The sequence below is a fragment of the Lissotriton helveticus genome, chromosome 11, assembly GCF_964261635.1.
Source record: "Lissotriton helveticus chromosome 11, aLisHel1.1, whole genome shotgun sequence".
Classification (NCBI taxonomy): domain Eukaryota; kingdom Metazoa; phylum Chordata; class Amphibia; order Caudata; family Salamandridae; genus Lissotriton; species Lissotriton helveticus.
This window is the reverse complement of record NC_136072.1, coordinates 258,659,823-258,675,622: the sequence shown is the minus strand read 5'-3', so window position 1 is coordinate 258,675,622 and position 15,800 is coordinate 258,659,823. Positions and strand designations below refer to the sequence as shown.

Sequence of the window (15,800 nt, the reverse complement as noted above, 5' to 3'; positions counted from 1 at the left end):
ATTGGAAATTACACTCAAGAGATGTTTTAAGGCAATTCCAAAGATTACCTATGGGAGAGGCAGGCCTTGCAGTACTGGAAAATGAATTTAGCAGTCTTTCAGTACCAGGATATGTAAAACTACAAAGTGAATGTCCTACCTTGTAAATACACTGCACCCTGCTCATAGGGCTGCCTAGGGCCTACCTTAGGGGCGACTTGTCTGTAATAAACTGGATGGTTTGGCTCTGGCAAGTTGGTTAACTTGCCAGGTTGAAATGGCAGTTTAATACTGCGCACACAGGCTCTGCAGTGTCAGGCCTGAGTCATGTTTAAAGGGCTACTGAGTGGGTGGCACAATAAGTGCAACAGTCCCTAAGTAGCATTTAATTTACAGGCCCTGTGCACATATAGTGTACTCTACTTGGGACCTATAAGTAAATTAAATATCACAGTCATGGATAAGCCATTGTTACAGAGTAAATGTACTTTAGAATTGGGTAAAAGTGGTAGGGTGTTCAGAATCCTAAAGCCAGCAAAAATGAAGTTAGCAAAACAGGACGTCAGAAGGCAAAATGTCAGAGGAAACTACACCAAGGATGCCAGGTCCAACAGCTGATTAAATATCTGCTTGTCAAGCAGGACAATGGACGTAGTCACCCATTTGGCTCCGACTAAGAAGCTTAATTGGAGAACATGTTTACACATCAGATGACCCAGGTATTTGTGTGCTGTTTCGTTGATCTCCTCCCCCCCAGATTGTCACACATTCCATGTATAAAACTATACCTGTACATAACGTTTTATTGCAGAGCACAATCTTTTGTTAATTCCATTTATTAGCTACCTGTAGCTCATCAAATTTGCTGATTCGGTTATGCTTATGCAGTGGTTAATTTGTGCCAGTGGTTGCAGGTGTTGGAAACTGGCTCTTATTTTGGGGGACCAGCACTTATTTTTCCTCATCCAAATTAGACCCTGAACAAGAGAGGAAAACAGTACTGAGGCAGAGTAGGATGAAGCGAAGGACTGAAAAAGTGACAGGGAGAAAACCGGGATGAAAGGAACCTGCAAGAGATAAAATGACAGGGAGTGTCTTGTGGATGAAGGAGGCACACTGTGTATAAAGACTGTGCAGCTTTGGTGTCTGGAAACCATGACAATCTGTAGCAGCAGGAATCTCAGTAAACCTTTAGACTCTGGCATCTATTTTTTCACACCTTAAGCACTGTGCTTGTCAACCCGGGAGCATTTTCTTGGGGGAGAGATGGTTTGAGTAGAATGGTCTCACTGCAGCGGACAGTCTCAAGAGAAGTGTGCTCTAGTTTATTCTTGTGAAACGATGGTGAGAAGCTCTCCCAATTATAAGTATAGGAAAGTCACGATTTGCACAAGTACAGCACAAAACCCTTAAATATTGCATTAAGTATGTTTTAGGCGTGCAACGTCAGAAAATAAGTCTAAGCAACTTCGCCCATCTACATACATCTTGCATTCATTTTTCTTTTCTTTTTTTTCTATTTAGAGTTAAATACCAGTGAATTGAATACTTGGTAGACAGTATAATCAGAAACGCATTCATTTTACATAAGCATACATGTTTTCTTGATCGGGAATAAAAGTTTCTCTTGTTACATACCTCAAAATTCACATCTCCGCAACAGCTGCAAGGAACACACGGGCCAATAATTTTCAAAACTCCCTCTTTTTTCTCATTCTGAACGGTAAACTTGGGCAAACATGGGTGCCAGTTCTGGATAACATAGCCCACGGTGGTTCCAGGTGGTGCCTCCACCTCAAGCTTTCACAAACAAAGAAAAGCACAAGTAGAATTAGTTCTTCAAATTTAGTTGGAGCTCAGCTGAACAAGATTTCTACTGCACATTTAGCTTTTTTGCATAATTAAGTGCATTCCCATACATTCTATGCATCCTTTGTTACGGGTTCTCCTCTGTGATAACGAACACGTTAACAATGAAATGCACATGCAATTGTTTTGGCTTTTGTGTCACAGGAAGATTTCCGACCTTCACTATCATAGAAATCACAGGCCCAGCTTGGGGAGCAGCTGTGCATGTGTCACAAACACCCCATTATTCTTTTAAGTGTCTTGGCGAATGGAAACTGCATACTCCAGTGCTATGGAGTCTCTTAAACCTCATACCAATCCCTTAATGCTGCACCTTACTTAGGCGTACTTATTGATTTTGTCACTTCTCGTTTTCTCTATTCTCTCCTAAACTGTGTGTGTTTCAAAAGTTGCCTTTCCTTTTTAGGTCTCGCCTAGCGTTGCAGCGCACAAACTGACCTCTGGCAAGATCTATTGTCGGGAAATAGACTTCGGAATTGGGCTGGAAGCTCCGCCTATGCTTTCCATTGGTAAGCGTCACAGTTTATGCAAAAGCCACACTTTGTTGAAAGTGAAGTTTTTTGGTGACCGCCCTGTCTCCCTTCTGGCTTGCCCCTACGGACTGGATTTTGCACTCGCGGGCTCATGCTTGGATGTGTATCTGTCTTCAGTACTATTTTATGCACACAGCTTCCGGGACAATAGCATGCACATTTTCGCGGCGCTCCCGCTTTGCTCTGCTATTTATTAGAGTCCCTCTCCCGAGCTGCAGCTGACACCTCCTCCTCCCCCTTCTCTCCTGCTGCAGTTGCCTCCTCACTTCTGCTTTTTGAAACAAAGGGCCAACAATATGCTTATGTTTAGAATTTGCATTTGTGGCTTGCACGCTGGTATCGGTTCCTCTCCTCACTTCAAACGCCCCCCTACCTCCTGGTGCAAAAGATCATGTGACCCAAGCCATGCTCACTTTCGCAATGGCCACAGCCTTTCCCCTAATGAGGCGGCAACGCGTTTTCGTCTTCAATCCTCACTGCTCCTCCTTCCCGCAACATTGGCTGCTGTGCCGGACCTCCTCCACCACTCCCGGCCCTAATGTACACTAATCCATGGCACTAATTTACCTGCCTGCACATTGTAAGTGTAGTGGGTGTACACGTTTCTTATACGGGCACCATGCTTTATTTTTTATTGCAATGCAAGCATGCCCAGCTGTACTTGCAACTGTCACATGTCACTACGGCAAGAAGTCATCACAAAAGCTAATGCCTAAATTAAAATAGAACCCTCCCTCACAGAAGTTAAATCCGAAACCCTGTCGTCCTCTTTCGTGTACGCGTTTGTTGAGAATGCTTTAGATCTCTCAGCCTTTGAAAATAAAACAATAATACAAAATATAAAAAAACATTGCACATCCGGATGCTCATAGATGTCGCTGCTATATTTTGGGCTGTAAATAACACCTTGCTTCGAGAGCAGCAGTTAGTCATATATTCCTTCATGTTGCCACTACTCACGACTTCCACATTAGACTGATGATCACCGTTCTCATACTTTTTTTTTTTACTTCGACCACTGGTCTACAGAGCTCTATTTACTGTGAAGCATTTGTAAAGCTTGCTGCTTCAAGTCTAAGGTGGGAACGATCAAGGCTTCGTCCTTCCTAGGTCGACAGGATGAGCGGCCACCACCCGGCTCCATGGGAAAATCTATTTTATCAAGTGCGCTGTGTAACTTGCCAGCTTAATTCAATAACATCTGCAGCCAAAAACCCAGGGCTAAAGTTTGCCATGACCGTGATTTGTATAGTGTGCATCCCATATAGATGGCCGACCTCACCACAGGGTGAATGGGCTTGCTGCGTTGGAATGCAACTATATTTCGTATTCCACATCCAGGCACCAAAATGGAGGATTAAACAAGCAGGTAAAAATTTAATTTGGCAGCCATTCCTTAGAGTATGAATTTGTACTGTACGACATGAGCAATGCCTGCCCGGCACTGCTGTCCAGCCCCGGCTTGCCCCATTCCCAGTAGCAGGGGGGGCCTGTCTGAGGCACTTCACTCATGGTGGCGGCATATGTTAGTGGAAGACATCCACTCTCCGATTCCGGCAGCTGCCTGCCTGAGCTGGGTTCGGACTCTTGTCTTAAAAAGGTATATAGAAATAAAACTATAGAGCGCACTTGGGGAAAAAAGGGAAAGTAAATCTCTTGCAGTATAACTTTTTTATGCATGGACACAGTTGATGCTTTGGACTTTGAGACATGCCGGACACAACAGCGTTTAGGGATTCTGTTCGAGTTAATAGTATCGGAAACGGTTGGTTGATTTTACTCGTATTGGCCATGATAAGCCGTTTCAGACTCTTGTGACAATCTGGCAACTTTGCAGACATTTGCTCACTTCCTCTGAGAGTGTGACTGTATCCGAGTCACTTTGGTGTGATTTAATTAGTGATAGAGTATAGACAGCGCTGCTTTACAAGAGACATTATATCTTTCACCGCTTAGATGAAAATAGAAAGGAAAAAATTGAGCTGTCTCTACCGGGAGCCGTATCAAAATGAGAAATAGCAAACGTATGCAGTTGTGTGGTTTATAGCCTCACAAGACAGGCCGGCACCAGTACGGAGGGAAAGTGACCTTCCTATACACTATTTGGGCACCAGGCACTTTATTTCTTTATTCATATATGTATGTATGTATTTATTTCTTTTTACTAATTAAGCACTGGAACTGATACATGTGTTTGTCAGTAGGTGTTTTTTTTTTTTTACTCCATGCCGAAATCATTCTTCTCATTTTCAGTAATTGCCTGTTGTGTGTCCTCAGGCTGGGTGGTGGTAGTAAGGTGAGCAGCTGCCTTCTGCAGACATCAGCTGTTAAGAATATCAGATGCATCCCTTCACAGTGTGTGTGCGCGCACAGGAGCTCACTTCAAATATAGTATGAAGCAGTATCATTTGTGGTGCAGGGTTTTTTATTACATCTGCATTATGTTCATTAGAAATTTATTCCATTCTCAAAAAACAAAATAATCCTGAAAACGGTTTTCCAAGGGAGAAAAAAAAAAGTGTATAACTTAGATGTAATGCAACAGTCACTGCTACTAACATTCCTCTGTTTTCCTTGTTCTCTGGAACTCGGTAATATAAAGGGTCCAAGATCCATGAAAATAAAATCAAAAGGTTCGTGTCTGTGGTGCATTTTATGCCACATTACACAATTCCACACCACGCAATGATTCCACTCAATCCTCATACATGCACTCTAGAACACAAGGGTAAAATACATTCACAACGCCAGTAGCTTTAACTAAAAAAACTAAAAAGTGAAACCTATTGCATTTCTAATGCTTGTTGTTGAAAGTGCCTCTTTCTTCCGTCCTCGTGATAGGATGTCCCTAGCCAGGAAGCCCAACCTACACCACTCATTGCAGCATCCCATTTCCTCAGACATTTTACCGGTAGCTCTTTTCAGCTGCGCCTGCCCTTCTCTAGCAAATATTCTAGTCAGGGCAGAGAAACTAGCCCCCTGTTCCCACTCACACACCACTGATCAGCTGTGCCATGACCACAGTTGCCAATGAACTAACTGCTGGCCCTGAAGGAGTAGCAAAGGCCCTATTACACAGGCCCTCCATTTGTGTCTCACATTTTGTCAGCCATCACCTGCGGACATTCTGCAGCAGGCCGGCAAACCTTCAGCTATCCCTAGGAGACCCTACGCCACACTAGTCTGGCCCTCAGATCCCCTCAGACAGCCAAACAAACTTACCTGGCCCTCTGACAGCCTCAGCCAGAGGTGATACGCCCTTTATTCATGCCCTCAATCAGTAATTGACACCGGCAGCCAAACCTGGAAATCTTCAGCTGACCCCATGAAAACCTAAACATTTCCCTAACAGGACTTCAATAATCCTCTGCTAGCGCAGATAAACCTTTGTTGATAATAAAACATTCTCAATATGACTTCACACACTACTCTCTCAATAACGTGGGCATCTACCCAGCCCATCACAGATTTTAACAATAAGAAACTTCCAACCCCCTTCTACTATTTTCAGGAGGCAGTATAATGCCTTTTGAAAGGCTAAGTCAACCCTTAGCCCCCCCCCCCATTCCATCAGTCATCCTCAATTGGCCAGAGTCTCCTGATGACAGCCCAGCCCTGCACCCCCTGCAGACAAGCCCCTCACACTACGCACATGCCTCCACAATGCCGGAATCCGAGACAAAGCACTGGACTGGACCACCTCCTTCCTCTCTGGCAGAACCCAGAGCGTCTGCCTCCCCCTTTCCTGTCCAAAGCCACCTAGATAATCTGCGGCGTACCCCAAGGCTCGTCCCTCAGCTCAACACTGTAGAACGTCTACATAGCACCACTCGCTCACATCGCCCGACTGCACAACCTCAACATCATCTCCTACGCCAACGACACCCAGCTGATCCTGTCCCTCCGCAAGGACCCCCTCACCACCAAAACCAACTTTCACGGAATGAGAGCCATCACAGAGTGGATGAAGATCAGCCGCCTGAAGCTGAACTCAGACAAGACGGAAGTCCTCATCCTTAGATCCACTCCCTCTGCTTGGGACGACTTCTGGTGGCCGACCACACGGGGAGTAGCATCAACACCCACCGACCACACACGCAACCTAGGTTTCATCCTCGACCAGACACTCTCCATGACCAAGCAGGTCAACGCAGCCTCGTCCTCCTGCGTCAACACCCTCTGTATGCTCCTCAAGATCTACAGGAGGATCCCACTGAAATAAGATGGTCACCCAGGCCCTTGTCAGCAGCAGGGTAGACTATGGCAACACCCTCTACGCAGGAACCGCGGCAAAACTCCTGAAACAACTACGACACATACATAATGCCCCCGCACGCTTGATCCTAGACATCCCTCGCCTCAGCCACATCACACCCCACCTGAAAGACCTGCACTGACTTCCCGTCAACAAAAGGATCACCTTCAAGCTCCTCACCCACACACACAAAGTACTCCACAACACCGGACCGGCATACCTCAACAGCCGACTCACCTTCTACACCCGAACCACCAGCTTCGCTTCACTGACCTCGCCACCGTACCCTGCATCCGAAGTGCGAACTCCGGTAGCAGATCGTTCTCCCACCTCGCCGCCAAACTTGGAACACCCTCACCATCCTCCTGCGGCAGACACAGGACCTTCTCGCCTTCAGGAGGCTACTCAAGACTTGGCTTTTTGAGCAGTAGCAGCACCCCTCCCCTCAGCGCCTTGAGACCCTCACAGGCAAGTAGTGCGCTTTACAAATGCTATGATTGAAAGAAAATCTGCCAGAACAAAGCCAGAAACTCACTTGATCAATTGCCTAGACTGCCTCCAGCCTTTACTTGCCTGTTGCAGCATCTGCCATTTAATAATCATTCATTTTCTGTTTTACAGAAATAATGTATTTGAGCCTGGACTTTTAGTTAACTCTGCAATGATTTATGGAGATTAAATTGATTGACATGCTGCTTAGAAAGACGAGCCACTTGAGTTAAAATCCTTTGGGTATAACTTTAGCTATATGGTAGCAAATTAAAATTAAACAAATGACAGTGCCTTTCAAACACTAGTTTGTAAAGAATGAAACAAACTGGGATCTTGAGTTAATACATCTGGCAAAGCACTGAAGACATTAGTACGTTAGGCTAGTATGCATGGACAACTGTAAACATTTAAATAATATCTGCTGCTGATCAAGATATCGGTGAATACACAGAGAAGGGCTGCACTGTAGGAGGAGTAGAATTGCTTGCTATAATCTATATTCTACCTTTTGTTAACATTTTTTGCACATCCAACCTGGTCCGGCAGGTTATCACAACAGGTCATCCTATCTGAGAGACAAATTAACCCTGGGTAATGCCATCTTTCAAGCTACAGCAGAATTGACATTGCTCTGATGGTCCTGCGTAAAATAAGAAGTTGCGGGCCACAAAGACCAGGCAGGAAGGCAGGTTGGACCAGCAGAAGAGTGCTGGTGATTCTGGAGACATCAAAAAACAGCAAGCTGGCTACTGGACACGAAAGAACTGAGCCGGAGCCAAAAGCCTAAAGCCAATGCAGCAGTTAAGGGGCCCGTAAATGGACTGCTAAGTTGCTCTCAGTCTGCCCAGCTTACAGCCATACGTTGTAAATAAGGCTCCCTGTTTTGAGTTTACGGATTTTTTACAGATAAATACAGACAAAAAACCATGCGTTTTCTGTCTGCATTAATTTTTAAAAGTGGATAAATACAGAACATTTTACTTCTTTTAAGTGACACTCCGTGCTGTCTTTCATGAATTGTAGCCCAACAGCTGAACAGGTAGACAGCATGGGAAATGAAAAAAATAGGATGAAATTTCTATAAATAATGGCATATGACAACATGCATTTGTGGTATAATGCGAATATTAAGTGGATTTATTGTTGCGCAATATTTCGCAGCCTAAATAGCTGAATCACGACAGACATCAAAGTATGAGCTTGTGTGTATCAGTTTAATAAATATAGAAACGTACAGTTTCACAACTTCATGTATACACACAGCAAAAAATAAATATGGATACATACAGACTGAAATGTTAAAAATAGAAATACCATAAAACCGGGAGCCCTAGTTGTAAAGAACCAGTGCCACAACCAGCTAGACCCAAGAGGCCCAAAGGAGGGTGCCAATTAATGACTGATGAATAATAGAGCAATAATGGGCAATGTCAAGGTTATCAGTTCCATTTAAAATATGACCCCCGTATTTACAAGGAGAGGAGCACTGACATAGCACTGTCAAGCCCCCTTTCCTAAGTTGAAGAGTCAATGCTGCCTTGAGCCTTTAGCCCCCTTTTATCCCTTGCCAATTCAACTGGAGCATGGGGTAAAAGAAATGTCTCCTATGCCTGCCAGCTGGAATCCATGCCACGGTCTAAAACTGGTAGAAGCCAGAGCAGTGAGCATTGTAATTCCTGTTTAGCATGCAGATTTGCTGTCACTGCGCTGTACCTCCTTTTATCGACAGACCAAGAAGAAAGCCCACTTTCTTTGAGTGACGCAGGTACATCGGAGTAATGCTGTGGATTACTCCACCTCTAATGTCTTTGCATCTAGAATTGCCCAACTAGCTTGACCCAGATGCTGGAGATTCTGAAAGATCAGTGGAAGCAACAGACAGGGGCATATAGTCAAAGATCAGTGCGGAACTACCAAAGCCATTCAGTGAAAGCGACAACAAGGAGGCAGAGAGGGGTAAATTGTGAGCAACAAATTGGACAAGAGACAGGGAGAATTGGGAAGCAGAGATGAACAGGAGGGAAATATTGGGGGAGAGATTAAAGTATGCCAGATGCCATCTTTGAATGTCTCTGCATGCAGACAAGAACTCTGTTGAATGAATGTCAGGCTCAGACAAAGAAGTTGAGCTTGGGTAGAAAACTACAGACTCCCATAAACTGTCAACATCGGCATAACAATTCAGAGAGCTAGCCCTGGAACGAGAGTGGGTAACTTTAGGAAAGTGCCCTATTAGATGTTCACTCCCCTCACTTTTTTTTCTTGATGCTGTGGTAATTGATGATCTGAAAGTGCACTGGATCCTGCTAACCAGGCCCCAGTGCTCTTACCTTCAAAAGGTAATGTGAATTGGTACACTCAATTTGCAAGATACTTTAACAACCCCCCCCCCCCCATGTAAGTCCCTAGTAAATGGTGGCAAGGGTGTTGAAGGGTTCACCAGGGCTGCAGCATTATTTGTGCCACACTCAGCTACCGCATCCTACACAAGCATTTTTCCTGCTTGAGATTGACCCTGTACACACCATGCGTGACAAGGTCACCACTGCCTTAATATATATATCACCCCTAAGGTAGGCCTCCCAAAGACCTGGAGGGAGGGTGCATTATACTAATGATGCCGGCATGTATGTGCAAACATATATTCCTCTACAGTAACCTTGTCATTTAAGTTTGCTGTAAGTGAATAGGTTGAACAAAGTGATACAAAAGGGGATGATGGATGGAGCGTTTGAACAAATCAAACACTCACCCCCAGTCAATTGATCTGGGTTTAATCCATCACCATTCTTTAGTTCACTCAGCCACCCCAGTTCAGACATGGCTATATGCAAATCAGTCTGACCCTGTGCCTTGTGGGAACAGTCCAGCCCGAACTGCCACTGGATTCAAGATAGTCTGGCTGATGAGGATTATGAATCCGAAACCGGTCCCAGGATGCTTGTTTCCGGTCCAGGGAAGACATGGCTTGGCAGTTCGAGCTGGACTGTTCCCATAAGGCACAGGGTCAGACTGATTTGCATATAGCCATGTCTGAACTGGGGTGGCTGAGTGAACTAAAGAATGGTGATGGATTAAACCCAGATCAGTTGACTGGGGGTGAGTGTTTGATTTGTTCAAGCGCTCCGTCCATCATCCCCTTTTGTATCACTTTGTTCGCCCTAAGTGTGGCAGGATATACTCAGACGTGAGTCCCTTGTTCACTTGGCCACTGGATTCAAGATAGCCTGGCTGATGAGGATTATGAATCCGAAACCGGTCCCAGGATGCTTTTTTCCAGTACAGGGAAGACATGGCTTGGCAGTTCGGGCTGGACTGTTCCCATAAGGCACAGGGTCAGACTGATTTGCATATAGCCATGTCTGAACTGGCTGAGTGAACTAAAGAATGGTGATGGATTAAACCCAGATCAGTTGACTGGGGGTGAGTGTTTGATTTGTTCAAGCGCTCCGTCCATCATCCCCTTTTGTATCGTAAGTGAATAGGTTAACATGGATTGGCTAGTTGCGTTTGGCATCAAATACTGTGCTTTTTCACCTTCAACACAATTCTCGTATCGAAGATAAGCTGGCTTGTACCCGAGTGGAATCCTTAGAGGTTGCCCCCATGTTGCCATTGCTTCCCTGTGCGTTTTGGCAGTCTTTTGGAGCTGTTTGCTACCAAGACAGAAGGCTACCTCTTGCTGGGTAGTGCTATCACTCATAGGATGGAGCAAAGGCCTGGGCAGGATGGAGGTCACACCTCCGCCCTACCATGATGGCTAATGAATAACCGATCAGAAGCAGTGAGCTTCAAATGCCACACCACCTCTGATATATAAGTGGCTTGTCTCTCAGTGGAGAGTGAGCACCCCCTGCCTCAGGCACTCATGTTTGTGAGCTGTGGAAAATTATGTATTCAGGAGGTGTCCACCCCCAAAGGCTAGCCAAACCCTCAGGGTGGGCTAGCAGGTCTGTACAGCCAAGGATGGCCTGTGCCATATTAAGAAGTCCTAAGAATAATGGATTCTGTGTAGTTTGGTGACATACCCCCACCGGATGTGGTCACCTCAAGGGTAGATTAGCTGCAGGATCAGAAGCCCATTGGCTTCTGCCCCTAAGGCCCCTAAACACCCCCTAAACCCACGATTTAGGTGGCATCCCTGACACCAAAAGTCCCTATCTGCTGTGAAGAAGAACAAAGAGGAGACCTGTGTCCACACCAGGCAGGACTCCACAAAGAAGAGGTGCCAAGTACTGTACCTTTGACAGAAAAGTTAGCGCAGCAGCGTTTGCACTCAGTAATCAAGTGATCTAGTGTATCTGATGATTTAAACAAATATAATGACTTGGCATAGCGTGCAACAGGTAAGGAGGCCCTGCTGTGACCTTTGTCTTGAAAGTGGAAATAAATTCCTGGACGCTGTCCAGGATACTGATGCACTGCTGTAATTCACTCAATATGAGTGTAAATGTTAACTTAATGGTAGTATTAGTTATATTCAACACTAATTCACTTCAAATGAACATAATCATCATACATTTCGAAAAGGACTTCTTTGAATTCATCGATGGTTCATTGATGATTTTATTCGCATTCTCATGATGTTGTTGTAAATTCACAACTACATGAGTGGTAGCAGCAGTATTGCTTTAAACATCCCAATGCATTTCGGGCTGTAAGTAATGCCCTTCGTCAGGGGATCTGCGAAATGATACAATTTCAAGTGAGTATCTAGTAGCTACAAGCTGTACAGTTATTCATTAAGAGGAACCAGGATTAAATAGGTAAAACTACCTAAGAAACCAATATTTCGTGCACAAATGTGACATCTGTGTGGAAAATAGGGATAGAGTGCCATGCAGTGCTACCCTTCGTGAGGAATGTGAAACGGCCCGTGTCGAGAAACATACTAGAGAAGTGCACAAAATAAATGAAACCTGACTAGTGGGTTCATGTCTAAGCTCGCCGGTAACGTTTGTAGTTGAGCCGGTGTAATTCGGTGCTAGTGGACCTGATGAAGACAAGTAAATGTCTAAGTTAGGTGTGAACAATGAATGCGTGCTCGCCCGTGAGCATTAAATTTAAAACAAAGATTACCGTGTGATGTCCACAGTAGCGTCCCTGGAAGAAACGTAATACACAAACCGGTTAACGGTCACATATGCATATTAACGTTTCGTGCTGTTGTCGAATTGGAGCTAAGGGGTGCACTTACCGAATAGGTGATCTCGAGTGCTTCAAAGAGTGCTCTATGTCGCAGATGAGGTTGTGATCTAACGGGAGGTGCCTCGCTAAGTAGAAATTAATAACCATCGAAAGAGGACTGTATTTTGTGCGCGCCATATTGGAAGGGAGTGAGATAATGTAAACATTACACAGCAGGAGGAAAACATTTAGCGGAATCACTATTTTTCTCATGTGACATTAGTTCAAATGATCAAAACAGACAAAAAAGACAGAAACATGAAAAACAGGTTATAAATTGGGCAACAATGGTTAGTTTCAGAAGCTGCATGGAAATTCTGCCACTGGTAGTGTGCACATTCTATTTGGAGGGGGCAGGACCCAATGATTATTACATGAAACAAGATAATTCAAACTTCTCGTTAAGCCCTGTCGGTGTCAAAGTTTGCAAATACCAAATCCAGTGTGACTCTCGCTGTGACAAAATCTTAGCGCGGTCGCGTTCAGCATTAGTTGCCCAATTTATAACCTGTTTTTCATGTTTCTGTCTTTTTTGTCTGTTTTGATCATTCGAACTAATGTCACATGAGAAAAATAGTGATTCCGCTAAATGTTTTCCTCCTGCTGTGTAATGTTTACATTATCTCACTCCCTTCCAATATGGCGCGCACAAAATACAGTCCTCTTTCGATGGTTATTAATTTCTACTTAGCGAGGCACCTCCCGTTAGATCACAACCTCATCTGCGACATAGAGCACTCTTTGAAGCACTCGAGATCACCTATTCGGTAAGTGCACCCCTTAGCTCCAATTCGACAACAGCACGAAACGTTAATATGCATATGTGACCGTTAACCGGTTTGTGTATTACGTTTCTTCCAGGGACGCTACTGTGGACATCACACGGTAATCTTTGTTTTAAATTTAATGCTCACGGGCGAGCACGCATTCATTGTTCACACCTAACTTAGACATTTACTTGTCTTCATCAGGTCCACTAGCACCGAATTACACCGGCTCAACTACAAACGTTACCGGCGAGCTTAAGTATGAACCCACTAGTCACGTTTTTTCACTTCGTGTAACTGCTAAGCATGTAACCCAACTTAGACATCCACTTCGCCCCGATTAAATTCACCAGCACTCAACTTTAAACGTTACCGGCGAGCTTAGACATGAACCCACTAGTCACGTTTCATTTATTTTGTGCACTTCTCTAGTATGTTTCTCGACACGGGCCGTTTCACATTCCTCACGAAGGGTAGCACTGCATGGCACTCTATCCCTATTTTCCACACAGATGTCACATTTGTGCACGAAATATTGGTTTCTTAGGTAGTTTTACCTATTTAATCCTGGTTCCTCTTAATGAATAACTGTACAGCTTGTAGCTAATAGATACTCACTTGAAATTGTATCATTTCGCAGATCCCCTGACGAAGGGCATTACTTACAGCCCGAAATGCATTGGGATGTTTAAAGCAATACTGCTGCTACCACTCATGTATTTGTGAATTTACTACAACATCATGAGAATGCGAATAAAATCATCAATGAACCATCGATGAATTCAAAGAAGTCCTTTTCGAAATGTATATAAATGTATGATGATTATGTTCATTTGAAGTGAATTAGTGTTGAATATAACCAATACTACCATTAAGTTAACATTTACACTCATATTGAGTGAATTACAGCAGTGCATCAGTATCCTGGACAGTGTCCAGGAATTTATTTCCAAGTACTGTACCTTTGGCAGCACCCTGAACCCACCAGACTATGACTCGTCCAGGACCAGAGACTAGTTCCAAAAGGATAGCAAACCCCTCTGCAATCTAAGGACTTCCCTAGGACTCCCTTGGGCTAGAAGAACTAGTCCCTTGAAGTTGACAGGCACAAACTACACTTTCATAATCAAAAGAAGGACTGACCACCCAACTCTGTTGTAGGCCAGCCTGAAAGTAACCAGCCAGGTGCCTTCTAGGAAACGTAGTACTGAAGCTCAGTGAGTCACCCCTCTAAAGCATTCCCCGGACCTCAGGAAGAAGATTGACCCAGTTGTGAGTTTTGCCTGGACCAAGGCTTGCTGGTGGTCTGGCTGACTACTAACTAGTGCACATTAGACCCTACGTGAAGGGAACTTTTTGGAGCATCCCCCTGCCATGCCAGTGATGCAGTTGTCGAGCTCTTGCATCCCAAAATGGTTTCATTGGCCCACCTGGTAAAGCCAACACCCGCAGTCCCATTCAGCACCACGGATAGCTAGGCACACCTCTGCAACTGAGATGCCCGAGCTAGGTAGAGCTTTTCTACCTTGTGATTTCTGATCCAGGGGCCCCTCTAGGCTTTTCCAACAAGGGGCTCCTTAGACCTCAACCTGCAATTATTGTTTTGTTAAGTATCATTTTTGACAGCTCCCATTCAGCAACAAGGACACCCAAGTCACCTCTGCACCCGGACATTCGGGGCAAGGTGAAATTGTTCTGACTGTCTAGGCTAGGTCTGTGGATCCGCAAGACCTTAACTCCATGTGGGTCAGTTAAACTCACCCCACAAGTGACCGAGTGTCACCTGAGGTTTTCTTCATTAATCACAATGGTAAAGTTTGACAGCTCTGCAAAGTACCAATTTTTGAGACACTTTAAAATGGACTACTCTGGCTATACATCTTGTATTAATTTCACTTTGGTGTCTAAATTTATAAAAATTACCTCCATTTTTATAAACTGGTGCCTGATTTCTTTTGAATCACGCTAATTGCTCATCGTCCATTTTGGTACTGTAAAATGCTTAGCACATGTTCCTCTGAGTAAGCCAGTCTACTCTTTGCCACTCTACCAGGACTAAGAAGGATTACTAGTGCGAATCAGAGGTCCACATTTGGGTACTGTATCAATATTACATGGTAAGGTCTCCCAGCAATACCACATAATATTGCCACATAAGCCAATGTTAGGAGAGGGAAGGTGACTAATGCAATGTTGACAGCAGTGATCAGAAACAGAAAGGGGTGATGCATTAAAAGAGTGGAGGAGGAAAGCAACAAAGCAAAGATAGAGGGGGCAGGTGGGTATTTCTAGAATGATGTGAAATATAGCTACCATCAAAACATCAGTTGACATTACAGAAGTACAGGGGCAACATTGATGTGATTCCAGACATAGCACAGATCGGATTGGGAAAAATGTTAATTTTCCAAAGCATATGTTGGCAAAGCACAGTGAAACAGTAGGTATGCTTGACTCCTACCATTTATTTATTGATGAAGAAACTCAACTAAAATGTCAGCGCATTGCAGAGAAGAACACAAGCATAGCATTGTTATATATATCCAAAGTAAACAACCACATATCTGAAAACAATTATGCACATCCAAGCATAAAAACTTCATCATGACACATAAGGAGACAGGTGAAAAAGAAACCTTAAGTCAGGAGTTTGGAATGAAATTGGGCAGTAGGGATGAGGATGCAAGAGAATAAGTAGCCCAAAAAAGGAACAGAGAT

General features: G+C 44.3%; 1 protein-coding gene across 2 annotated transcripts in view; it reads right to left on the bottom strand.

Annotated features, from left to right (window-relative positions):
* Nucleotides 1-15,800, bottom strand: part of LOC144792904 (phospholipid scramblase 1-like) — a 353,744-nt gene that overhangs the window by 13,974 nt on the left and 323,970 nt on the right. For both annotated transcript variants that reach the window (XM_078668108.1, XM_078668109.1), the window contains one exon: nt 1,618-1,779. In XM_078668108.1, coding sequence (XP_078524234.1) covers nt 1,618-1,779 — 162 coding nt within the window. The remainder of the gene's footprint in view (nt 1-1,617; nt 1,780-15,800) is intronic.